The sequence below is a fragment of the Hemiscyllium ocellatum genome, chromosome 3 (assembly GCF_020745735.1).
Source record: "Hemiscyllium ocellatum isolate sHemOce1 chromosome 3, sHemOce1.pat.X.cur, whole genome shotgun sequence".
Taxonomy (NCBI): Eukaryota; Metazoa; Chordata; class Chondrichthyes; order Orectolobiformes; family Hemiscylliidae; genus Hemiscyllium; species Hemiscyllium ocellatum.
Window position 1 is genome coordinate 50,846,247 of NC_083403.1, and position 26,540 is coordinate 50,872,786.

The 26,540-nt window shown below is 40.3% G+C and overlaps 1 protein-coding gene across 1 annotated transcript in view; it reads right to left on the reverse strand.

The window, feature by feature from the left end:
* Nucleotides 1-488: 488 nt before the first annotated feature.
* LOC132805483 (uncharacterized) overlaps nucleotides 489-26,540 on the reverse strand; it is a 43,721-nt gene continuing 17,669 nt past the window's right edge. The window contains exons 2-7 of the mRNA XM_060820587.1: nucleotides 24,200-24,332; nucleotides 14,438-14,616; nucleotides 13,016-13,191; nucleotides 10,735-10,879; nucleotides 9,108-9,247; nucleotides 489-4,875 (exon numbers count right to left, since the gene is read on the reverse strand). Coding sequence (XP_060676570.1) covers nucleotides 3,775-4,875; nucleotides 9,108-9,247; nucleotides 10,735-10,879; nucleotides 13,016-13,191; nucleotides 14,438-14,616; nucleotides 24,200-24,332 — 1,874 coding nt within the window. The 3' untranslated portion in view covers nucleotides 489-3,774. The remainder of the gene's footprint in view (nucleotides 4,876-9,107; nucleotides 9,248-10,734; nucleotides 10,880-13,015; nucleotides 13,192-14,437; nucleotides 14,617-24,199; nucleotides 24,333-26,540) is intronic.

The following is a 26,540-nucleotide window of genomic DNA, read 5'->3' on the forward strand; positions in this document are numbered from 1 at the left end:
AAGGTTCATTATCTGATATTAGATTAGATTACTTACAGTGTGGAAACAGGCCCTTCGGCCCAACAAGTCCACACCAACCCGCCGAAGCGCAACCCACCCATACCCCTACATTTACCCCTTATCTAACACTACGGGCAATTTAGCATGGCCAATTCACCTGGCCTGCACATCTTTGGACTGTGGGAGGAAACCGGAGCACCCGGAAGAAACCCACGCAGACACGGGGAGAATGTGCAAACTCCACACAGTCAGTCGCCTGAGGTGGGAATTGAACCCGGGTCTCTGGCGCTGTGAGGCAGCAGTGCTAACCACTGTGCCACCGTGCCGCCCGATATTGGGAACAGAAATCTCTAAAACACAATATTTCCTGTTCCTATCTTTGTATCCTCTGCTCCTTCAGTAAGCTCAGAGATAATCTTTAACGTGCGAAGTATCAGGTAATTTCAGTTGGACTGCATATTGACTCTTAAAATGAAACAGAAACCAGGTACAACATAGTTTGATGTTTAATACAAGAACATAGCGGAGAAATAGAACACAGCTGAGTTTAAAAACCTGAATTATGGACTATAAAATCTCCATTAAGCAATCTGCATGTAAGCAATATTTTTTTCACAGTTCTAAGTTTTCATTCTTTTTTGACAGTGTATCACTTTGCAGCAACCAGATGTCTGAACCTAATCTGATGCTTCAGTTAAAGCATTGTAAAGCAAAAAAAAACAGGAAATGTTTTCCTTTTATTTACAAGCAGATGCTTTTTAAATGTTATAACTGTACCAACCTCTACCACTTCCTCTGGCAGCTCATTCCACCCTCTGTGTGAAACAGTTGCCCCTTGGGTTCCTTTTATATCTTTCCCCTCTCACCCTAAACCTACGCTCTCTAGTTCTAGACTCCCCACCCCAGGAAAAGACCTTGTCTGTTTATCCTATCCATGCCTCTCATGATTTTATAAACCTCTATCAGGCCACCCCTCAGTCTTCAATGCTCCATGGAAAAGTGGCCCAGCCTATCCAACCTCCCCGTAAAGCTCAAATCCTCCAATCCTGCCAACATCGTTGTAAATCTTTTCTGAACCCTCTCAAGTTTTACAACATCCTTGTGATAGTTCTTAAGGAGTTGTTTCTGCCAAAAGAACAGCAGGTAAGAATGATTAGCTGCCACTGATCTGCACCTTGAATCTCCCACAACCTTGCCCCATCCTACATCCCGTGAATGGGAACTGTTTAAATCACTCCCAGCAGTGGCTCACAGAAGTACCCACCACGTGCAGACAGACCACCCTGAGGGGAGAGGAGGAAGTAGTTTCCTTAAGAATTCAGAGCTAGGTGGGCAGTCGTGCTTCTGAGGATCCCATTACCAGATGTCAGGTTGTCTTCCCAACCCTGAACACCTTCTTCCATGTCCTTTACTGAACGCCATACCATAGACCCTGCCATAACATGGCTGTTTTCAGCACAGTCAACCCATTCTCACCTATTCATTGTCCCCCTTGTCAGCTTTTCTCCTTTCCTGGCTCATTGTCTCTTTGTGTGCCTAACTGACTTTTCTTTTCTCTCTCTCACACTCTTTTTCTTTCTCTCCAACTCTATTTCTGTTTATCTGCTGACTTTTCTCCCACCCCTTGTCATCAGCATAAATACCTCCTTTTTCTAGCTACTATCAGCTCTGGAGAAAGTTCACTGGACTCAAAATATTAACTCTGATTTCTCCCGACAGATGCTGCCAGACCTGCTGAGTTTGTCCAGCAATTTCCATTTTTGCTCTCTTCTCAACACCTCCCTTAAGCCTCAATTGATATTTACCTTTTGAATTAGAAAGACGACTTCCCATCAAACTTTAACACCCTTTTGGAGAATAGGGAACAGCTTAGCCCAGTTACAGAGTAAATCACTGGTGTAAGATTGTGACAGACCCAAGCAATCACAAAAATAATTTGAACCAAAAGAGCTGCGGATGCAGCATCAGCAGTTCTTTCTGTTTTGATTTGATATCTATCGTATTGCTACATCTCTTCTAGGTATGCCCACCTTGAAGAAGTCCTACTCCACTCTCTGACAGGATTTCTGTTGTAAGCTAACATTTTCTGAGGTATCATCAGTTCTGAGGAAGGGTCAGCAGACTGAAACATTAACTCTGATTGTTCTTCACAAAAATTAATTATCTGGTCATGATTACATTTATTGCGGGAACTTACTGTGCACAAATGGACTGTCACATCTCCTATGTTACCATACATTCAAAAGTACTTCATTGCTTGTAAAGTGATTTGAGACATGTTGAGATGGTACAAGGTAATATATAAATGTAAGCTCTTTTGCTTGAATCTTGGCATTCAGTGTGTTGAGTATTCTCTCATTTTTGTCACTCACTCCCACTCTCAGCACTGATCAGTGACCAGCAGGTAAAGGTCAGACACCAAATAGTCTTACAATTTTAGAATAGCAACTTGTATTGTTGTCAATGTACAGATTGTCCAAGTAAGGTAATCAAGTTACTGACCATTTCATACTAGGGAGTTGTGCACCAATGACCTCAAAGGACATGATTCTAAACATTGCACTCAACAAATTCAGAAATGCAGTTTTGGATTGGAATTTAAGTCCAGAGGTGAAAGGGCAAAATGTCAAACCACGTATCTCCACATTTGCTAGCAATGCTATTTCGTATGAATTGTTGAATTAATTTATCCTGCTTATTCAGTTCTTTATGTCACATTAATACTTGTTGGATGCTAGAAAGGCTGTTTGCCTGACTTTCTGCATGGCTATTTTCTGATTCCAGTGGACTGCATGATCTTGCCATGTCCATGGGCCAGCTACAAAACTCTGCCTTAGGATTAGCGTGGTATTGCCAATATCGATACTTTGCACTGAACTATGGAGGTAGTTGCTGCAGTTACAATAAATTTGGTGATGACACCCAGCCTCTACTGCTGCTGAAGCTGCTATTTTAGACAATGGCATTAAGACAAGAGGTAATGGCTACATAAACTTGCATTGCATCCTGGGCTAATGTTAAATTGGAAGCATGAGGGGAGAATGTTTCTAAAATTAATTTTTAAAATATGCAAACAAACCCATTATGTTACAAACTTTATGAAAAAGAGTCCTAATAATTTCTGCAATTCAATGGTGATCATGATTTGGCTGTTTATGTTGCATCTCTGTTGTTAGCATCAGTAACAGCTTATATTTTTATAGCAGCTTTAACAGAGTAAAAGGTCTGAAAGCACTTCACCAGCACATTGCAAAATAAAACTCAATGAAAAACCCATAAAAGATATATTCGGACAGATGTCTGGGTCAAAGTAATAGGTTTTAGGGAGCATTTTGATGGAGGATTCAGGATAACAGTATTGTCAGTTGAGCCTTCAATTCTTGAGTTGTGATGTTAACTAGGGTGCATCCACATGTTCAGCTCATGGGAGGCATAGAAAAACACCACAGGACAGGTTCTCTTTCTAATTTCTCAGCCAGAGAAGCTGCATGACCTGATGAGAGAGAACACAGAAAAAGGCAGAAGTGGAAGCACCCAAGTTGATATCTTAATGAAAATACACATGGTACAGAGGAACCTCGATTATCCGAAGGACACGAGCAAGAAGTATTTCATTTGGTTAATCAAGTTCTGGATAATTGAATGCCAGATAACATAGTTTAGCCAAGCATCGGGATCTTGCGATCTTGGTGGAAAATCCAATATCCGGATAATTGAATACCGGTTCCTCTGGCTCCTCTATATATGTTTCCAGTGATAAAGGATTACCGTTTGCTATGCCTGTAGACGCAGTTTCCATTGTTTTTGGAACTGCGATAAGTAATTCTCTTCTTCAGTCACTATTGGCTCATCTGAAAGATCTTTGGTACATAGTGAAGAAAAAAGATCAGTCTCTGGCTCTGCAGTATGTTTCAGAAAAATACTGTTCTCTGAATCTGATATGGTCAACCTTCCAGTATTGATATCCCAATCTAATATTGTTGTATCTGGCTCCTCAACTTCATCATGCTGTTCTTCATTCAGTAAGTGGAAGTTACTACCTAGTGTACTAGAACAATGGTCATCATCACCATTTCCAGTTAATAGCTGTGTTTGAATTTGTGACTTATAATCACACTGTTCTAGTTCCTGGTGCATCGTTGGCAGGTAAAGCATATCATGTTGTGGACAAATAGGTCCATATGATCCAACTCTGTTGCAATTGGTATCACTCATTATAGTTTGTGTGTTCTTACCCCTTGCCTGTGAACAGTATGTGTAGATAGTCTGCTGTGGTTCATCAACCTCCCCATCGGGACTGTGGAAAACTTGCTTACAATATGAATCACGAGTGGAATCTGCTCCAATGAAACTATAATCAATACTGTGCTGTGTAGCATTTCTGTCCAGAGGCTGTGTTGGGAGTTGTGATTTGTACCCAACGTGTGGCAGTTCTGTACACTTCACACTTGGCAGCTGGATGTCTAGCTTCTGCTGAGGCTGAATCAGGTTCTCCATTACGATTCCATATTGAACAACATTCTGTGTCTCCCTTCCATTTGAGGGATGGGACTGAACTCCGTGATTATTTGGTTGGGGTTGACAGGAAACCTGCACAACATTCTCACTGCTACTTGCACACTCTTTTGTTGTTGGCTTTTCTACACCCTGAGGCATGTATACAACCTTGCTGTTGCTTATTAACAAAGGTAGGCCATTCCATTCTTTGGCAGACTTGCTTCTGACTAGGGAGGTTAAAGGAGCATCACCTTTGTCAGCAGCTATGCAACCATTTGACAATGCTTTTTTATCTGTATTTTCTAAAACCATAACGTTAACCTTCAGAGGCTCAGGTGGGATAAATATGAATGCCTTTGATGGCCGATACTGTGGTAGCTGAAAGAAAGAAGAGATAAAATTGGACCATGAAATAGCTTCAAGCAGGTAAAATGTAGCATGTAATCCCAATTACATTGGTACTAACATTAATAACTAGTGTCAAAGAAGCGCTTTCTGCATGAAAGTATTTTATCTGGTTTTCTTAACGGTTGTATCCTATTGACAGTGTAGAATAGTGATATCATCGGTTTGATGTTTAGAATACCTAATTGAAAGTTTCCTTGAAGTTCTACAGATTGAAAAATTCACAACCGTAGCCTACTGTTTTGTCCTCTTTTACAGCTTGTACATGATTCTCTCAATGGGAGCTGAGATCAGAAAATTGGACATATACTGCTCATAGTTTTTTGAACATTCAGATATTGGATGGGCAATTGCAGGAAACTTGTATTTAAATTTTCTAATTGGAGCCCTTGGCTTGAGGATGAAAACTTTGAACTAGAGCTTTTAAAATGAATTGTTAAAATAATGTGAATTAACCATAAAGTTTTGTTTTAAATGGCAAAATGTGCTGAATAAGAGTTTGATAAGATTATCATTCTGAAGTTGTGAGGGGCCTAAACTGTTCAATCCTATTTCAATACATTTCTCTGATGGTATAGTGTGGGATCAACTGAGCCATAGAGACTAGGGGAAAGACATTTTGCTTTTCTTGCAAGGAGCTTGTATAGTATGGTGATTAGGGTGCTACAACTGGGCTCTGCCTTCAAAATAGGAAACATTAACTAGAATTCCCATTGTTGCTCAATATAGTGACCCCTCTAAGCAATGGATTTGGGGTCAAGGTTTGGGTTCCCTTTTGTTGGTTCTGACTACTGATACTCATACATAAATAATGGCCACCAGGTGGAAAAAACGATGGGTATTCTCCATGGAACTGCAACACCGCAAAAAGTGAGAGCTTTTAACGTTAAAAGAAGAAAAGAGATAAAATTAGCATAACAGGTAGCCTTTAGGCATTTGGAATATTTTAAATGTAACACCGAGCAGTAGACAAATTATTCTCTTTATCTTGTCAACCCATTAGTTACCCCAGACAGGGTAAATGCAGTAAGGATGTTTCTAATGACTGGGTTGTTCAGAACCAGGGATCACAAGTGAAGATAAGTAAGGATACGAGGAGAAATATCTTCACCCAGAGAGTTGTAAGCCTGTGGAATTCTCTGCCACAGAAAGTGGTTGAGGCCGAAATATGGAATATTTTCAAGACGGAGCAAGGCATTGTTTTTAAGACTAAAGAGATTAAAGGACCAGCTATGATTATATTGAGTGGCGAAGAAGGTCTAAAGGGCCAAATGGCTGACTCCTGCACCTATTTTCTATGTTTCTAGATACACATTAGCATGAAGACATGGTAGAGTCCTTATCTTCTTTTAGTAAATGAGCAATGTTTTCAATCAATGTGCAGTTTGAGTAGAATTAAATAAATTTCTGGTGCTCAACTACCCGTTCTGAAGTTGCGTAAGTCTAACAATTTTACTGTATTTAAAGAAGGATATTTTAAAATAAACTAAAAAAGATGCTAGCTTTAAAATTGTAACATTGTTTTATTTGCAGTGATAAATAGTACCATAACGTTGGGAAAGTAAGCAAGCATTTATATAAGGTAATCATTGACCTTGATCTCAATTGAATTGGAGTTTTCAGAAAATGAGAATTGCAGAAAAGATTCACAAGAAAGGCTTCAGGATGAGGGGATTTGATGATGAGAATCACTTCGACAAGCCAGGTCTGTTCTCCTTGAGAGTAGCTGATGCATCTGAATGACTACTCCTGTTCCTACTTGTTATTGTCTTATAGTCCTGAACAGGATAGGTAGATGTGATAGTTAGATCTGAAAGACTATGTAGAGAGAAACTGTTCCCATCGGCAAAAGCATTGAGTAGTAGAGGATATTGAATCAAACTGATTAGTAGAACAGTCTCAAGTGTGGTGCTGGAAAAGTACAGCAGGTCAGGCAGCATCCGAGGAGCAGGAAAGTCGATGTTTCGAGCATAAGCACATTCCTGATGAAAAGCTTATGCTCGAAACGTTGACTCTCCTGCACCTCGGATGCTGCCTGAGTAGCTGTGCTTTTCCAGCACCAGTCTCTGATAGTGTGTATTAGCTGAGAGTATTTATGATCATGAACTTTACTCTTAAATAGACTCATTGATTTTTACAGTACAGAAGGAGATCATTCAGTTCGTTATGTCCACGTTAGTCAACAAAGATCTCACAATACTAATCCCATTTTCCATCTCTTGATACATAGTCATGGTGGCAACAAAAGTGCATCAATAAACATTGCTTAACTATTACAAGAGTTGTGAATTTGCCACCTTTTCAGGCAGTGAGATCCAGACTTCAACCACATGCTAGATGAAAGTATTCTCTTCAACTATCATCTTACCTTTTTATTTTAAATCTATATCCCTGGTTATTACTGCATGGATTTTTTTTTTAAAAAGTCTTCTCTCCACCATATGTATGCCCCTCATAATCATATACCCCTCTAACAAATCATGTCTCAATCTTCATAACTTTAAGAAAAATAACCCTGCCTTATCCAAACATTCCTCATATCTTTAGCCCAAGGCAATATCATAAATCTCCTGTGTATCCTCTCTAGTGCAATCCCAAAGCTATAGTCCTTCAGTTGTACCTAACTTATGTTTTATACAATTCCAATGTAACGTGTTATGAAGTTGAAGGCATGTACTGTATCATTAAGAGTGAGTGAATGCTTTACTGAACTGAGAGCTTACAAGCACCTATGTATATGACTAGATGGCAATCCCAGAGTGTACTGGAAAATGGGTTATAGTTGCTGTTTTGACAATGATCTGAATTTAACCAATCAGTTTAAATCATGCCCCAGGATACTAAAACCAAGTCAAGTTTGAATTTATGTTTGCCAACATTGAACCAATGAGACAATCCAATGTGGGCATAAAATGTGGGCATTTTGAAAATTAGTCAGACAGCAACTGCCGTCGAGATAGAAATGCATGGAGAGCTAACATCTTGCTCTCCAGGAAATTAGGAAACACTCTCTGTCAAATGTACCTTTGCATATGAAACATATTCACAGCAAAGGAAAGAAGATGAGTCAGGGAGATCCTGAAGACAGACAGAGAAGCCAACAGTGGCTGCGGGGTTTTGGAATTAAGTTGATAACATTTTAATAGTGTCTTATTGGAACAGCCTATTGTTATAGAATAAGCAGTAAAGAGAAAGGGGGGCTTAGAATTGCGAATAGCTGTTTAATGTTCACTTTTTGAGTTAAAAAATAAATTGATGTTATTTTCTTTAAATAGTGGAATTTGTGAGTTCTCTGTCACTCATATTTTAACAGATTATGAGGCAAGGTGAGCTTTTCTGGGTGTTTGGTTTAATTAACAGAAGGGTTCACCACTGTGTCATAACAAACCTCCTTGTTCTTGTATGCTATGATGTCACCAATAAAGGCAAGGATCCCATTTTCCCTCTTAAGCACCTTATACCTTTATCGACTTGCCCTACAAGAATCTATGGAAATGCACATCAAGGTCCCTCTGATCTTCAGTACTTTTCTGGGTCCAACCGCTCAATCCCCTGCCTTGTCAACCTTTCCCAAGTGCAGTTCCTCACACCTATTCTGGGTAAATTCCATTTGCCATTGCTCTGCCCAGCTGACCAGTCTCTTGTTATCCTCCAGCAGTTTATGCCTATTGTCCTCACTATTTACCATGCTATCAATTTTCAAGTCATCTAAAACTTCTCAGTCACTCCCCTTTCACTTAAGTCCAAATTATTAAAGTACACCTCAAACAATTAGACTTTCAGTCACAGAAAAAAAATCCCCCTACTGTTTGCCATGTACTTCCTGCATCTCAGCCAACTTTGGATCCAATGTGTCACTTTGTTTTGGATCCCATGGGCACTTACTTCCTTGATCAGTCTGACATAGAGACCTTATCAAAAGCCTTGCTGTAGTACATGTAGATATGCATTAGTTGTACTAAGTAAGAATATTTTAAATATCTGGCAGCAATATGCACACTACTTCCTAGTGTTATCAGCACTAGGAATGATTCAATTACTTATCTCTTCTCTACCACATTTATAAAATAGGGCAAACACTTAAGATATTGCAGATGATATACTCCCTCAAATGCACCCTTTCTGCAGAATAGATTTCTTGTATGTAGTGGAATAAACACACATTAATCATAGTTCATTATAATAAGCTAGTAGAACCTACTTACCAGATTTACAGGTTGCTTCTGGTCACTGGTGTACACATATTTGTACATGAAACAGCCCAGTAACGTGAACAGAAAAATGAAAGCAAAGATTGGTAGAACACATCCAAGCAGGATCATTTTGATAATTTGTTTCACAGGATCTGTAATGGTAGAAATGAAAGGAAAATGTACTGAAAATGCATCAGAAAATTGTCTTGTCCGCAGAATCTCAGCAAATCTGACAGCATATGTGGAGGCAGAAAACAGAGTTAATGTTTCAAGTTGAAGATCTTTCAACAGAATTGGTAGGAGTTAGAAATGTACTACTTTTTGAACAAGGTATTGTGGGAAATGAAAGAAAAAAAGAAGCTTTCAAACAAAGTGCAAGTCTAACTCCGCTGTTTTTTAATCAATTTGTCTTCCAGCCTATCGCAGACCTTTTTTTTTGTCTTTTTTGCATTGAATGATCTAACACTGGCAAATTTTGAAAGCTGGGAAATGGGATATATTATTAATAGGATAACAACAAAAGGATATTGTGAAAGAATACTGATTCGTTTGCCTAATTAAGGTTAAAAATACTAGACAAAAAACAAGCACAAAGGATTGAACTATCTCTTTGAATGTAGCCTTTTGATTAATAAACATTTAGTATGATTTTATGCAATATAACAGTCTTGTGCTCGTTGATTCTTTTAAACTCTTGTGGAACATAGGCATCACTGGCCTAAAAAACATTTATTTTCCATCTCTAACTGACTTTTAACAGATGGCTAAGGACATTTCAGGGGTAATTAATAGTCAACTACATTGCTGTGGGTCTGTAATCAGACCGGGTAAGGGTGACAGATTTCTTTCCCAAAGAACGTGACTAAACCCGATTAGTTTTTATGACATTTGATAGTAGTTGTCATAGTTATCATTACTGGGACTAGCTTGAGGTCTTGCTTCAGTTGTAGAGAAAACTGGTGATGCTGCACATGGACCACTGAGTGTAGCTCTGGTTCACTTGCTGAAGGAAGGATATAATTTCAACAGAAGGAGTGCAGCAGATATTCATCAGATTGATCCCTCAGATGGTGGGATGTCCTTTGAAGAGAAATTGAAGCAAATGGGTCTGAACATTTTGGAGTTTAGAGGAATGAGAAGCAATTTCACACAGACTTTGAAAATTCCTAAAGGGATAGATAAGGTACTGTAGATGCAGAGAGGATGTCTCCCCTGACTAGGTGGTCTAGAACCAGGGGACACAATACCGTATATTGGATGACGGGGAGCTTCTTCACTGAGAGAGTGGTAGTTCTTTGCAATTTTGCACACCACAGGGATGTGGAAGTTCAGAAGTTTAGCCAATTCAAGACAGAGTGATAGATTTCTGGTTACTAACGATGGGTATGGGGATAGTCTGGGTATGCAATGTTGAGGTAGATAATCCAGAATGGCAAAGTAGTCTCCAGGGACTCAGTGACTTACTCCTTCCTCACTATATTCCAGAGGGTGCAAGCAGGGTTCAAATTCCACTAGGTATCATGGTGGAATTTGAGCCCTTGCCCCAGAGCTTGAGCCTCTGGATTACTAGTCCAGTGAACCACCACTGTGTCACCATTTCTTTGTAAAAATAGTTTCATATTTAAAATAACACTCTCACCTTTTGGAGTTGTTGCACAAACAGTCTCAGATGGTTCACTTATTCTGTGAAAGGAATATTCCACTGTTTGAGCTGTCACACAATATGTGGTATCATGCTCCAGGGTATCCACTTTTTTGAATTTACCACTGTCAGGGAAAATGAGCTAGAAGATAAAGAACCAATTATCTAATAGTTAAAAATAACAACAACCGCATCTTTGTTAAGTAAATATGCTTGCCCATAAATAATCTATGTAACAATTATATGCATTTCATTCATGAGCCCACCTTGACTGATGAAACAGTGCTCCTTCATATCAGATCCTATTTAGAGGAAGCACAAGGGAGGATGACAAGGGAACAGAATATATTATGGGTGGAGGACTTCAGTGTCCATCGCCAAAATTGACTTAGCAGCACTGCTACTGACCAAGCTGGCTACAGCTGAAAGTACTGTGTCTGAGGCAGATGGTGAAGGAATCAACAAGAGTGAAAAGTCTGCCTGAACACCTACTCATCAATCTATCTTACACAGATACATCTGTCCATGACAGCATTGATAACAGCCACCACTGATAACAGCCACCACCACACAGTCATGTAGAGACCAAGTTCTGTCTTTACAAGGAAGGTATTGACCATCAGAACATTAACATCATCCTTAACAGGACAACCTTGAAACAGATCTAGCAACTTAAAACTGAGCATCCATTAGGCACTGTGGGCCCTTGACAATAGTGGAATTGAATTCAGGCAGAATCTGTAAACGTATGGCCTAGCAAATGCTTGACTCTACCATTAGCACCCAGCTGGTAAAGCAGCCTTGGTTCAATGAATAGTGTAGGGGAGCACATGCAGGTGCAGAGTTGTGTATAGCTATAAATGACGTATGAACATGATGAAGCTACAACACAGGACTGCGTGAATGCCAAACAGCAGAAAAGCGTCATGTAGTAGACAGGGCTAAGTAATTTCACAACTAAAACAGATTCAATATAAGCTTTGTAGGCCTGCCACATGCAATTGTGAATAATTATGGATAATTTGTTTAAAATGCATTTATGGGATATTAGCGTCACTTGGCTAGGGCAGCTTTTATTGTCCATTCCTAATGCCCAGTAGACAGTTAAGAGTTAATGACATTGCAGTCAGTTGAGAGTCACATGCAGGCCAGACCAGGTGAAGGATGGCAGATTTCGTTTCCTGAAAGTTATTTGTGAACCAGTTTTAATAAGAATCAACAATGGTTACGTGGCTATTATTGGCTAGCTTTTAGTTGCAGAATTTTTTAGAAGTCAAATTTTATCATCTGTCACAGTGGATATTCTCTAAATCATAAAGTCAGAAATGGTGATGTTTGCCAGTAACAGCACAATGTTCAGCACCATTTGCAACTCTTTAAATCCTGAAGCAGAACATGTCCAAATGTTGTATAACCTGGACAATATCCAGGCTTGATTAACAAGTGCCAAGTAACATTCATGCCACACGAATGCAAGGTAATCTCAAACAAAAGAAAATCTAATTCTCAACATTCTACATTCAATGGCATTTGTGTCACTGAATACCTCACAATCAGGTCATGGGGATTACCACTGATTAGTAACTGAACTGGAACAGCCATGTAAATGCAGTGGCTATAAGAGTAAGACAGGAGACAGGCATTCTGCTGTGAGTAACTCACCTCCTGACCCCCCAAAGCTTGTCCACCATCTACAAGGCACAAGTCAGGAGTGTGCTGGAAGACTTACAACTTGCCTGGATGACAGCAGCTTCAACAACACTTAAGCTTGACACTATCCAGGACAAAATAACCTGCTTAACTGACATCACATCTACCAACTTCAATATTCAACCCCTTTACCACTGATGTAAGTTAGCAGCAATGTGCATCATCTATAAGGTGCATTGGAGTAAATAGCAAGGCTCCTCTGACAGAACCTTCATAACCATGACCACTGCCATCTTAAAGGACAAAGGCAGCAGATGCATGGGAACATCACCTCCTGCCAAGCTACTCACCATTCTATTTGGAAATATATATATTTCCTTCATTATCAGCAGGTCAAACTCAAGAACACTCTCCGTAACAGCATAATGAATGTTCCTACACCCCCAAGTACCACAGTGATTGAAGAAAGCAGACCACCATCTTCTCCAGAGCAATAATGAATGAGGAATAAATGCTGGTCCAGCCAGTGACACTGCATCACATGAACGAAAGAAAAGGATTATGCTTTGTGAATTAACCACCAGCGTGTCTGTATATTTTGTTTTAATAATATATGAAATTTTCTTACCGACTTATTTGTTTTTCTATTGGTAACAGTCAAATTGTATTTTAAGTCAGGAAAAATTTTAGCCAGTGAAATAGCTCGAGGCTCATTGTTTGTCTTCCACTTTTTGGGAACCGTCAAAGTAATGGAGATGGAACAGACCCCAGCTTTTACTTCTACTTTTGGAGAGCTGATGTTTGCTGAAAAACAATTGATATATAGCTATTAAAACAGGCTGCACAGCAATGGACCTAACAGTTATAGTGCATTTTGCTATTCAAAACAACAAATATATTTGTGCAGTACTTAAACATAATAAGACTTCCCTGCTCCCAAGGAGTATTATAAAAAATTGTTAATTTGAGGCACAAAAGATAATATTGAGTCAGATGACAAAAGCCTTGATCAAAGTAGTAGATGTTAATGAGTACCTGAAAGGGGAGGGGTTGGGTAAATATGTCAGGGTCCGATTTTCACAGGCATGACAATTTTCCAGGATCTAAGAGAGACTCGAGACAGAGGACCTAAAGGCTCCCAAGTATCTGTCATTAACTGCACATGAATTTGTTTGCAAGTTTTTGCTTGGATTGAGAAGGCCAAATTGGTGAGGATTTAAAATGAAGTTGGGCCGGCAGATTTGCTGTGCTTGAGCTAGTGGGGAAATCTCCAGGACAACCTGAAAGGCAGTTTGGGGAAGGAAAAGAATGAAAGTGACCCTTGCGAGCTAAGATCAGGATTGACTAGTTCTGGGAGAATAGAGTGTCTGTGAGTTTTGAGAAGATTTGAAGTTCAGGTTGAGGTTCTGGATGTAGGTTTGCTCGCTGAGCTGGAACGTTCGTTTTCAGACGTTTCGTCACCATACTAGGTAACATCATCAGTGAGCCTCCGGTGAAGCACTCGTGTTAGTGACCCACTTTCTATTTATGTGTTTAGGTTTCCTTGCTTGGTGACATAATTTGACCCACTGAGAAAAAGAACCGGAAATGACAACACCATGGGAAATGATGTCAGCAACCCAAGGAAACCTAAACACATAAATAGAAAGTGAGTCACTGGAGGCTCATTGATGATGTTACCTGGTATTGTGATGAAACGTTTGACAACGAACCTTAAAGCTCTGAGTAAAATAACATTCAGAATAGAGCGTCCACTCAATCATCAAAGAAAAGCAATTGTGGTGGAAAATATTTGGTCATTTTAAATGATAAATATAGGACTTTTCTGTAGTTTAAATATAAGCTGTCTCCTGAAATGGTGCATAGTCAAGGGTGCTTTAAATATTTTTGTCATCCTCATACATGAAAACGTTTTGTGTCATCTATTCAGCCATTCACTCAAAGTTAATTTTTTTAAAAAGCTGTTAGCTACTGCAGGGATCATGACAACATTTACAACAGATACAGTTAAAATTTCTATCTTTACAGCCAAGTTTAAATCTGCACTTACTTTCCACCTTTGGATTGAATCTTCCACTTTTATTCCAATCTGACAATCCTGCTCTTGAAATAGATCTTACTCTGGCATAGTAATATTCTTCACTGTCAGCTGTCTCATTTGAAACATCACAGTATGTTTTGGTAATGTTCTGGCATTCCTTTTTGTTCTTCCAATCTTTTTCTCCATATCTGATTTAAAAGTAGCATTGTTAAGTCTTAACTGCAAACATTGATTTTCAAACTGGCCACATAATGTAACCAGGCAATTGCACACACACTTCTCCGTGCTTACAATTCTTCACACAACTCAAAGTGAAATTGTTTATCTTTTCCAGATTAATTTTGACCTTGGCGGAACTAAGCAATGCAAATACATTTTTATTCTGATTGCTTGTTGATTTTCTGTCATGAAAATGATTGCACAATTGGCACAGTGAAGCAGATGCCCTCTTCTCTATACATTCTACTGTTGCATCAATCAAGGAATATTTACCCAATGTTGGCCACAGGTACCAAAGGTAATCCCAAACCAAGGTTTGCAGTAACAATAAAACAGAGATGATCCAAGGTCTTTCATTCTTAAATTATACATGCTGGCTAGTTAGCTTAAGCACTGCAGTACCACAAAGAAAGACATGAATGTAGCAACATTGCCAGTGAACAGTTGCTTAGACCATATTGTAGAATGACACTTTGGCTGCCTCACACACAGTTACCCTTTAGCCTAAGTTCTAAATTCTAAAAATTGGATGAGTCAGGGATGGTGAAGGCAGGACTGATTAATAACTATTGTCTATTAGGAGCAGGGGTGGTGGTCTGGGACAAGAAGCATCATCACATTAAGAGAAATCCAAAGAGTTAGTAACTGTTTCAAATATTCTGCACAAATGTATGTTTTTTGTGTTCTTGAAAAATACTTCAGAGGTGGTTGATGGGAAATGTTCATCCTGAAGCTCAGTTACCAGGGGTGTGCCGCAAGGATCTGTTTTGGGGCCACTGCTATTTGTCATTTTTATAAATGATCTGGAGGTGGGCAAAGAAGGGTGGGTTACTAGGTTGGCAGATGACATGAAGGTAGGCAGAGTTGTGGGTAATGCCGAAGGATGTTGTGGGTTACAGAAGGACATAGACAAGATACAGAGTTGGGCTGAGAAGTGGCAAATGTAGTTTAATGTGGAAAAGTGTGAGATAGTTCACTTTGGAAGAAATAATAGGAATGCAGAGTACTGGCCTAATGGTAAAATTCTTGGCAGTGTAGATGAACAGAGAGATCTCGGTGTCCTGGTGCATGAATCTCTGAAAGTTGCCACCCAGGTTGATAGAGTTGTTCAGAAGGCATATGTTGTGTTGCCATTTATTGGTAGGGGAATTGGGTTTCAGAGCCATGAGGTCATGTTTCAGCTGTAAAAGTCACTAGTAAGGCCACATTTGGAGTATTGCGTGCAGTTCTGGCCACCGCATTATAGAAAGGAGGTAGAAGCTTTGGAAAGAGTTCAGAGAAGATGTACTAGACTGTTGCCTGGTATGGATGGAAGGTCCTATGAGGAAAGGCTGAGGGAACCGAGGCTGTTTACGTTGGAGAGAAGAAGGTTGAGAGGTGACTTAATCGAGACATATAAAATAATCAGAGGGTTAGATACGGTGGGCAGTGAGAGCCTTGATCCTTGCATAGTGAAGGCTAACATGCTTTAAATTGAAGGGTGATAGATTTTGGACAGATATCATGGGTAGTCTCTTCACTCAGAGAGTAGTAGCAGCATGGAACGGCCTGCCTGCAACTGTAGTAGACTTGCAGATGCTAAGGGTATTGGACGTATGGATAATAATGGAATGGTGTAGGTTAGATGGACATCAGGTTATTTTCACAGGTTGGTGCAACATTGAGGGCCGAAGGGCCTGTACTTCACTGTAATGTTCTATGTTCTGCACATTGATTCGCTTCTGAGTCAGGTCAGGGGAGTAAAACGGAATTGGAATTGTCCTAAAATAAAATAATGTTGGGTAGGTGAAGAAGGGCTTATGCCTGAAACATCGATTCTCCTGCTCCTTGGATGCTGCTTGACCTGCTGCGCTTTTCCAGCAACACATTTGTCAGCTCTGATCTCCAGCATCTGCAGTCCTCACTTTCTCCTGGCAAATTGAATTGCAAAACTAACACCTCAGTCAAGTTACTAAAAATAAAAGTTGCAAGATTAATAAGATGGATCAAAATAGCTACTGACACACTTCAAGCCAGGTAAATGATGGATTCATCTGAGACAAATATTTGTCTAAGCACCAATACATTCACTATGTATTGTACAATATTTGTTTCATAAAACCACTTGGTTTGAAAGGAACAATTGTTACCATTTGGGTCTTTCCATTTAGTGGTTTATATTGTAATCATGCATTAAAATCATGTACTGGTTCAGGAAGCAAGTGTAACACCGGTAACAGAAGGGGAACCTGTGCTAATCACATGAATTGAACATAGTGACATATCCAAGGCTGTAAAAATAGGAATAATTGGATATCATTTATATCTTTATACATATGTAATGTAGATCACCAACTATTATCCTTTAAACACTTTAATACTGTAATTCCATCGTTAAATCAAAGTTAGCTTTTAAAGATTGGTCTCAGAACAAGGTGGGACATATATTTGTCAAATCTGAATAGTATCTTGGAGATGTTACTTGACTTCCAGATCACTAGGTTAAAACAGATTCTTTTTATTCTTTAAGAGAGTGTAAGTATCTCTGGCTAGGCCTACACTTATTGCTTATCCTAATTTCCTTTGAGAAAGTGGGGATGAACTTTGGAACCATCACAGTCGATATGATATAGATACACTTGCAGTACTATTAAGAATGGAACTGCACTTTTTGGATTCAGTGACAGAGAAAAAAACAGTCATTTAGCACTAAGTCAGGTCAGCATGTGGCTTCAAGGAGAACTTGTGGGTGTTGGTGTTCCCATGCATCTTCTTTCTTTTTCCTTATAAATAGTAAAAGGTGCTACTGAAGGTAAGGAGAGTTGTTGCTACCGCGCATCTTGTGGATAGTCAACACCTTGCCACTGTGTTTCAGTGGTGCAAAGTGAATGCTCAAGGTGGTAAGCAATGCACAGATGAGCAGGCTGCTTTGTCCTGGGTGGTATTGAGCTTCTTGAGTGTAGATGCAGCCATAGTCATCCCAGGCAATTGGAGTATTCCATCACCATTCTGACTTGTACCTTGCAGGTGGACTTGCTTTGGAGAGTCAGGAGGTAAGTTACTCACTGCAGATTGACTAGCCTTTGACTGACTCTTGTAGCCAGAGTAGTTATAAGGTTAAAAAATGAGGTCTGCAGATGCTGGAGATCACAGTTGAAAATGTGTTGCTGGTTAAAGCACAGCAGGTTAGGCAGCATCCAAGGAATAGGAAATTCGACGTTTCGGGCATAAGCCCTTCATCAGGAATGAGGAGAGTGTGTCCAGCAGGCTAAGATAAAAGGTAGGGAGGAGGGACTTGGGGGAGGGGCGATGGAGATGTGATAGGTGGAAGGAGGTCAAGGTGAGGGTGATAGGCCGGAGTGGGGTGGGGGCGGAGAGGTCAGGAAGAAGATTGCAGGTTAGGAGGGCGGTGCTGAGTTGAGGGAACCGACTGAGACAAGGTGGGGGGAGGGGAAATGAGGAAACTGGAGAAATCTGAGTTCATCCCTTGTGGTTGGAAGGTTCCCAGGCGGAAGATGAGGTGCTCCTCCTCCAGCCGTCGTGTTGTTATGTTCTGCCGGTGGAGGAGTCCAAGGACCTGCATGTCCTCGGTGGAGTGGGAGGGAGAGTTAAAGTGTTGAGCCACGGGGTGGTTGGGTTGGTTGGTCCAGGCGTCCCTGAGGTGTTCTCTGAAGCGTTCCGCAAGTAAGCGGCCCGTCTCCCCAATGTAGAGGAGGCCACATCGGGTGCAGCGGATGCAATAGATGATGTGTGTGGAGGTACAGGTGAACTTGTGGCGGATATGGAAGGATCCCTTGGGGCCTTGGAGGGAAGTGAGGGAGGAGGTGTGGGCGCAAGTTTTACATTTCCTGCGGTTGCAGGGGAAGGTGCCGGGAGTGGAGGTTGGGTTGGTGTGGGGTGTGGACCTGACGAGGGAGTCACGAAGGGAGTGGTCTTTGCGGAATGCTGATAGGGGAGGGGAGGGAAATATATCCCTGGTGGTGGGGTCCGTTTGGAGGTGGCGGAAATGACGGCGGATGATACGTTGTATACGGAGGTTGGTGGGGTGGTAGGTGAGAACCAATGGGGTTATAAGGTTAGACCAGTTAAGTTTCTGGTTAATGGTGAAACTTAGCATGTTGATAATGGAGATTCAGTGATTGCAATGCTATTGTACATCAGGGAGCTGATCAGATTCAGTCTTGTTGGAAATAATCTTTATTTGGCATTGTTTGGCAGATATGATGCTTGCCACTTAGCAGCCCAAGCTAATGATAGTAGTAATAACAATGCAAAGAAGATACTGAGTTACAGGACACATCAGTTGATTTGAAGTTTCCAGAGGCCATTCTTAAGGTGTACAGTGCTGCCCTGTTCAAACTGCATCTGAAGCTCACATTAGGGTTGATCTAACATTTGTGGGAGCAATCTCTCAGACAGTTGTGAATCTGTCGAACTCATTGCCCCAGGGTTCGGCAGATGCTGTGACAGTGAGTCAATTTAAGGAAGAGATGACAGATTTTTAATTAGGAACAGGCTGAGTTGTTATGAGGAATGGACAGGGCAGTGGAGGTAAGGCTGAGGTGAGATCAGCTGTGATCATATTGGATGGTGAGCAGGCTGAATTCCTTAAACCTGCTCCTTGTTATATTTTGTTGCTGTAGTCTCAAAGACTGTGGAGAACTTGATACCCAGTGTCAGAGTGACAAACCAAGATGGACAGTTTCACAAATGGGGGTTCTCTACTTCTGGAACGAGAAGTCTCAGAGAGAATCTTGCAGCGATATATCCAATAATTAAATGGCTCAAGAGTGAAAACCAGAAAACAATGTTTTTAGCGACAAGGGGACAACAGCAGAAGATGCTTCAAGGTCATTATGATGAAAACAACATCATGACAGACATCACAAATTGTCCAACATTTTCCATTAAAATTTTTTTTAAAACTGATTGGCAGGAGGACATGAAAAACACCTCTGTGAAAGCCATCTAATCCAAAATTACTGGACTCATTTGAAAAAATCGAAATGCCATAGTATGAAGAGTTCGCAGAGTAAGCAAGGCCAATGCAAGTAAGCAGTTAACTAGTGCTGTATCAGCAAAACCTAATATTAATTTTAAGTCTATTCTTCATTTATTTGTTCATTGTGAAGTGTTTTGTTTCGTCATTATGAAACGACTTTCTCTCACAGTGAACCTGCCTTCACTGTAATACAATATCCATGAATTCAAAAGTATTTCAATGAAATCGTGGCATCTCATGTGATTGCATTTTCTGTATTTTCTGATACGCATTCAATCTTATTATAATAAGAAAATACTGATCCTAACATAGCACCTCTAATGTAATCGGAGGAAGGCAAAGGAAAAAGGCTATTTAGGGGGCAAGTCTAGAGCTTAGAGTTTCGTTGGCTGAAGGCCCCGCACAAAAAAAATTAATTTACGGAGCAATTAAAATGCATAAAAGGCTAGAATTAGATCAGTGCAGATGTCTCAGATAGTTGTGGGACTGGAGGAGATTATAGCGATAAGAAGAGGGATGAAAGAGCGATACCATGAATGCGCAAACTGAAGGATGAAAGTGATAAAATTGAGACAACCTTTAATTGGAATTCAATGTAGGTCACTGAACAGAGGTTTTATGGGTAAGCATGGTTTGGCACAAGGACACCTGAAGTAGAATTTTAGGTGATGTAAAGGTGAAGGAGAAGAGAGTAGAGGAGGCCAACCGTGAGTGCATGGGTCCAGTCAAGTCTGGAGGTAAGATGAAACTAACACACTTTATAAATATTTTTAATGTTTTTTTCAGAAACGTATTAATTATTTTCTTCAGCACTGACAACAAATCTTTACCACACTTTCTTTCATGGGATTTTCTTTATTATAATGAACTATTCGATTGTTTGGTTGTCTAAAAGTTCAAGTGCACAAATTGTACTGCTTGAGAATATTAGAAAGCTGTCTGAAAGTGGTAGTGATCTATAGTGATCTATATGGACTTCAGTAAGGCGTTCGACAAGTTCCCCCTGGGAGACTGGTTAGCAAGGTTAGATTTCATGGAATACAGGGAGATCTGGCCATTAGGATACAGAACTGGCTCAATGGTAAAAGACAGAGGGTGGTGGTGGAGGGTTGTTTTTCAAACTGGAGGCCTGTGACCAGTGGAGTGCCACATGGATCGGTGCTGGGCCTTCTACTTTTTGTCATTTATATAAATGATTTAGATGCGAGCATAAGAGGTACAGTTAGTAAGTTTGAAGATGACACCAAAATTGGAGGTGTAGTGGACAGCAAAGAGGGTTACCTCAGATTACAACAGGATCTTGACCAGATGGGCCAATGGGCCGAGAAGTGGCAGATGGAGTTTAATTCAGATAAATGCGAGATGCTGCATTTTAGGAAAGCAAATCTTAGCAGGACTTATACACTAATGGTAAGGTACTAGAGAGTGTTGCTGAACAAAGAGACCTTGGAGTGTAGGTTCATAGCTCCTTAAAAGTGGAGTCACAGGTAGATAGGATAGTGAAGAAGGTGTTTGGCATGCTTTCTTTTATTGGTCAGAGTATTGAGTACAGGAGTTGAGAGGTCATGTTGTGGCTGTACAGGACATTGGTTAGGCCACGGTTGTAATATTGCATACAATTCTGGTCTCCTTCCTATCGAAAGATGTTGTGAAACTTGAAAGGGTTCAGAAAAGATTTGCAAGGATGTTGCCAGGGTTGGAGGATCTGAGCTATCGGGAGAGGCTGAACAGGCTGGGGCTGTTTTCTCTGGAGTGTCGGAGGCTGAGGGGTGACCGTATAGAGGTTTACAAAATTATGAGGGGCGTGGATAGGATAAATAGACAAAGTCTTTTCTCTGGGGTCGGGGAGTCCAGAACTAGAGGGCATAGGTTTAGGGTGAGAGGGGAAAGATATAAAAGAGACCTAAGTGGCAATTCTTTCACGCAGAGGGTGGTACATGTATGGAATGAGCTGCCAGAGGAAGTGGTGGAGGTTGATACAATTGTAACATTTAAAAGGCATTTGGATGGGTATATGAATAGGAAGGGTTTGGAGGGATATGGGTCGGGTGCTGGCAGGTGGGACTAGATTGAGTTGGGATATCTGGCCAGCATGGACGGGTTGGACTGAAGGGTCTGTTTCCATGCTGTACATCTTTATGACTCTATGACTCTATGACTCTAACTGATATTTTGGAGGTATAACTTAGCTTCAAAAGCATATTAATATAATGAATAAACAAACACCTTAATAAAAAATTGTTGTAAACTGGGACATTTGCTGCACATGCAGCTCTGTGTGTGATGTGAGGTTACTCTGAGATAAAAATCTGAACAGAATGTGCACCTGCAAACGTGTGGTTTACCTTTTCTTGCTCAGATGCTCTCATGCAATGTAATACTTCCCTCACAAACTAGCACAGTGTTTTCACTGCCGTTACATGTTTCCAGTTCTAGTGCTTTCAGTGTGCAAAATAAGAGGACAGTGACACAAATAAAGTAATTAAATGTGTTACAAAAACAGAAATTGTTGGAGAACCTCAACACATTTGACAGCATGTGCGGAGAGAAAGCAGGGTTAGCATTTTGGGTCCAGTGACCTTTCTTCAGAACTGCTTGTAGCTAGAAAAAGGTGGCATTTATGCTGAAGGGCAGGGAGGGAATGAATGATAGCTTAATGACAGTTAAATGTGATTGCTACTGTTTTCATTAACTTTCTGACATTTTTGGAGATAAAAGACTATAAGGCATTGGATCAGAAATTGGCCTTTCATCCTATCAGTTCTGCTCTGTAGTGGGCAGCACGGTGGCACAGTGGTTAGCACTGCTGCCTCACAGCGCCTGAGACCCGGGTTCAATTCCCGACTCAGGCGACTGACTGTATGGAGTTTGCACGTTCTCCCCGTGTCTGCGTGGGTTTCCTCCGGGTGCTCCGGTTTCCTCCCACAGTCCAAAGATGTGCGGGTCAGGTGAATTGGCCATGCTAAATTGCCCGTTAGGTAAGGGGTAAATGTAGGGGCATGGGTGGGTTGCGCTTTGGCAGGTCGGTGTGGACTTGTTGGGCCAAAGGGCCTGTTTCCACACTGTAAGTAATCTAATCTAATCTAAATAAGATTGTGGATAATCTGATATTCCTTAACTTCACTTTCATAACTTTTCCTCATCATCCTTGATTCCCTGACTGTTCAAATATTGATGCATTAAAAATAAGTTATTCCACCATCCTCATGACTTTTTAAAATTCAAGCACAAAGCAAGAAGACTTACTCTGATTATAAAAATATAGTTTTACTTTGGTCTTTCCTGAAAAATATTGCTCAATATTGCAAGCAATATTTCTTTTAAAAAATAAGAAACATAAGAAAGAATAATAAGAATAAATGGTTCCAATGGGGCAGACTGTCATTTTGCATTTAAAAGCAACTTTGAATCAACCTAGGCTAACAGGATGAATGTTTTCCCTCTATTTAGGTTGTCCATTCACATTGAGTCTGGAATGTCTCATAACAAAAGGATACAAAACTGGTGAAACAACTCATTACTTGACGAACAACATAACAGGCAGAACTAGAACCTACACAGATAGGTTATCACTTGTGTTGTGATAATGAAGATGAATATAGTGACTTGTCTAAGGGCAGGGTCATAGCATTTTGTTGGTAAAACATGAAGGAAGGTTACATTGTAAAAATGTTCTGTATTTCCTGTTACTAATCTTCAAGCCACAATATCAAGTTTGCAATGAACGATTTTCAACTATCTGATTTTTCTGAGACATGGATCTTTTAAATGTGCTTCTGTACTGCAAGAATTCCTGGGAAATTTTATTTTGAAAATGATCTCTATTAGAATCTCTGAGAAATAAGTATTTTTGAACAGGGAAAAGGACAGAAATAATGAGCTCTCGTGCTGCTTCTGACCCTGAGCTGGGCACACTGGTCCTATTCCAACCTGAACACATCCCTGGGTCCTTGTTACTGAGTGCACTATCCTGGACCCTGACTTTGAATATCGTGTATCTGGGAATAGTCTCTTCACCTATTCTAAGTTACTTAGAATCTACAGCACAGAATAAGCATTTGGCTGAGGCCATTTTTTATGCTGCACATGGGTCTCCTCATCATTCCCCCACCCCTTTAATTAAAACCATTTGTAAAACCTTCCATTCTTTTCTCTCTTATGTGCTTAACTAGCTTCCCCTTAAATGCACCTATGGTATTTGCCTCATCCAGTCCTTGTGGTAGTGAGTTCCACATTCTAACCACTGTCTAGTTAATGAAATTTCCCCTGAATTCCCTGTTGGATATAATAATGTCTATTTTGTACTTACAGCTTCTAATTTTGGCATTTGACATTGCATTCTGTGGATCACGTGTGTATGCGTTGGAGGAAGAGTGAGGTATTGGGGACATTAGTGTTTCTTATATCTGTGTTGGGAAGAGACATTAAAGATGGCCCAAGTGGTCTGAAGCAGGACAGATTTGTGTGTTGTTAACTATTTCCTAAAGTTACGATTGCTTAATTTGGAAACAACAAAATATATTCAAGATCTAAACAGCCACATAGCAGCACAGAATAGGAGTAGTAATTACATTTTATACTGTACACTGAACAATATCTTGCATCTTTTCTCTCTAGGCAGCTCCCAGAGCACAACGTTCTGCAGATTGACTGACCAGAAGTGCACATTACTTGGTGCAGGTAATGGGCTTCTGCAGAGATGTCCTGAAACAAAAAAAAAGGCAGTTATGTAAAAATGTATAAAGTTAGATCAAAACTGAAATGGGCTTGACGTAATTATACAAGAATTATCAACATAGAAACAGCCAGTCCACACTGATGATTATCATCCACACAGACTTAGGCCTATCCCACATGCCTGACCTGATCTTTTATTCCCCCTTCCTTCAGTCTCTTACCTAATCCATTCTTAAATATTAATGTGTTCCTTGCTTTAATCAGTGAACTTAATAGTGTATTCTACACCTTCATAACCCTCTGTGTAAAAAGGTTTTTCTTACTTTCATCCTAAATTTGTAATATTTATTTTTAGTCTGCTCTGGATGGCTGAAGCCCTGAAAACGGCTTATTTCCATTTCATTTCCATTGCCTCTTCCTTTCTGTATTAATATATCGTCTCTATCTGCCAAACAAGGGATGGTTGAGGAAAAGAGCGTTAATGTATCTAAGGGTGAAATTTTAGAAAAAGCCATTCCAGCCATTTTTTGAAATTGTTCATTGCTTCTGGGCATCAGTGCCAAAGTCAGCATTTCTTACCTACCCCTTACTGCCCTTGGGAAGGAGATAGTGAGCTGCCTTCTTGAACCTTCAAGGGGTGTGCCACTAGAAATGAAGTTCCAGAGTTTTGACCCCACAACAGTGAGGCAGCTGCACCTAAAATTATGCTTCCAGAACATTGGAAATTTAGATTCAGCTGTGTGTATCAGTCCCCAAATCCCTCAGCACTGCTATGTCAACTAGTCGCCCCCATTTCAACACATAGGGTCATAGTGTCAGATCGCAGCAGGAGTGGGTTACTTGCTGGCTCCAACCTGCAGCTCTGTAATCCTAGCAATGCAACAGGAGGGTTGAGACCCTCTGACACTACAGGGAGACCAAACTCACTGAGGATCCCAGATAAGTCAGGAGCCAAGGGTCTCAGCAAGCGGGAGGGAATGGATAAGGATAAGGATTAAGGAATGGCAGGGGATGGTTTAAAGAGGCCAGGGGGTTAACGGAAGCTGATGATGGTGATTGAGGAAGGGAGGGATGCTCTGATTGGTCCAGGGATCTTGCAAAGGAAGTGTGCATTAAACCAGCCTGACATTGGCCTTCCCTCCACATTACATTGCCAAAGTGTGACGAGGCTGTTATATGCCATTCATTGGCCATTTAAGGTATTAATAGGTGCAAAAGTGGTCAGACTGCCAGATGCCCTCACTGCTCCAAGAAAATTTCAGCTAGACCGATGACAAGAGAATAAGGACACCCATTGGATTCTGGGTGTATCCCTTGCTTTCCAATCCACTGGGAGGGGAGTTAAAATTCCAGACCACTCATCGACAGGCATAAATCAAATCCAAGCTACAGCAGCCTGAGATCATCAAGGATTAATATTTCTTATTTATTTTTATTTAAGACCCTTGCAAACTGAAACTGATGAGAATGTAAGCAATTTCTGAGTAAGCTGATATTAAAGCTAGAAGACACCACAAGAGAACAGTCATGAAACATCTGCTCAGAAGATGGGAATGCAGCAAAAGAGAAACATTGAGTGTTAGAGTGCACCAAAAAAACCTTCTGACCCATTCTTCAAATAATTGGTTTAATTTTCTTGTTTGCACTTTGTTTTGTTACGTTCTGTTTGCGCTATTTTAGTCGAGTTAGTACTGTACCTGTGTATTTTGAACAGGTTTGCTATTAAATTAAGAAAACAGACGTGGGAATGTAGTTAGAAATCATCAGCATACAAAAAGAAATTCTTCAATTCCTGGGAAAGAGCTCCATGGACAATCAATAGACCAATATTTTGAAAAACAAGCAAAACAATTCATGTTAACAAACTGTTTTAGAAAACCTATGCGGTTTCTCTGTATATGTTTGTTCAAAATTTTCCATCCCCTCCCTTAGCTTTTGCTGCTGACAGTCGTTTATGTTTCATCAGTACTGCATATTAGATGTGGTTCTGGTGGGCTACTCGGATACTGAAACTATGTCACGCTCTGAAAATTGCATCTCAGGCTCCATTAGTTTTGTGCTCAGGTACTAGATAAACTCATTCTGCATTCTCTTCCTGATGGGGGTTGGGTGATGGTGGAAAGCCAAATCTTACACATACCAGCTTTTTGACAAATGTATGTGGTGCTTTGTATTTTTTCACATTTTGGTTTGTTTACAAACAACGTGAGTGTACAATGGGGATGTATTTAAAAT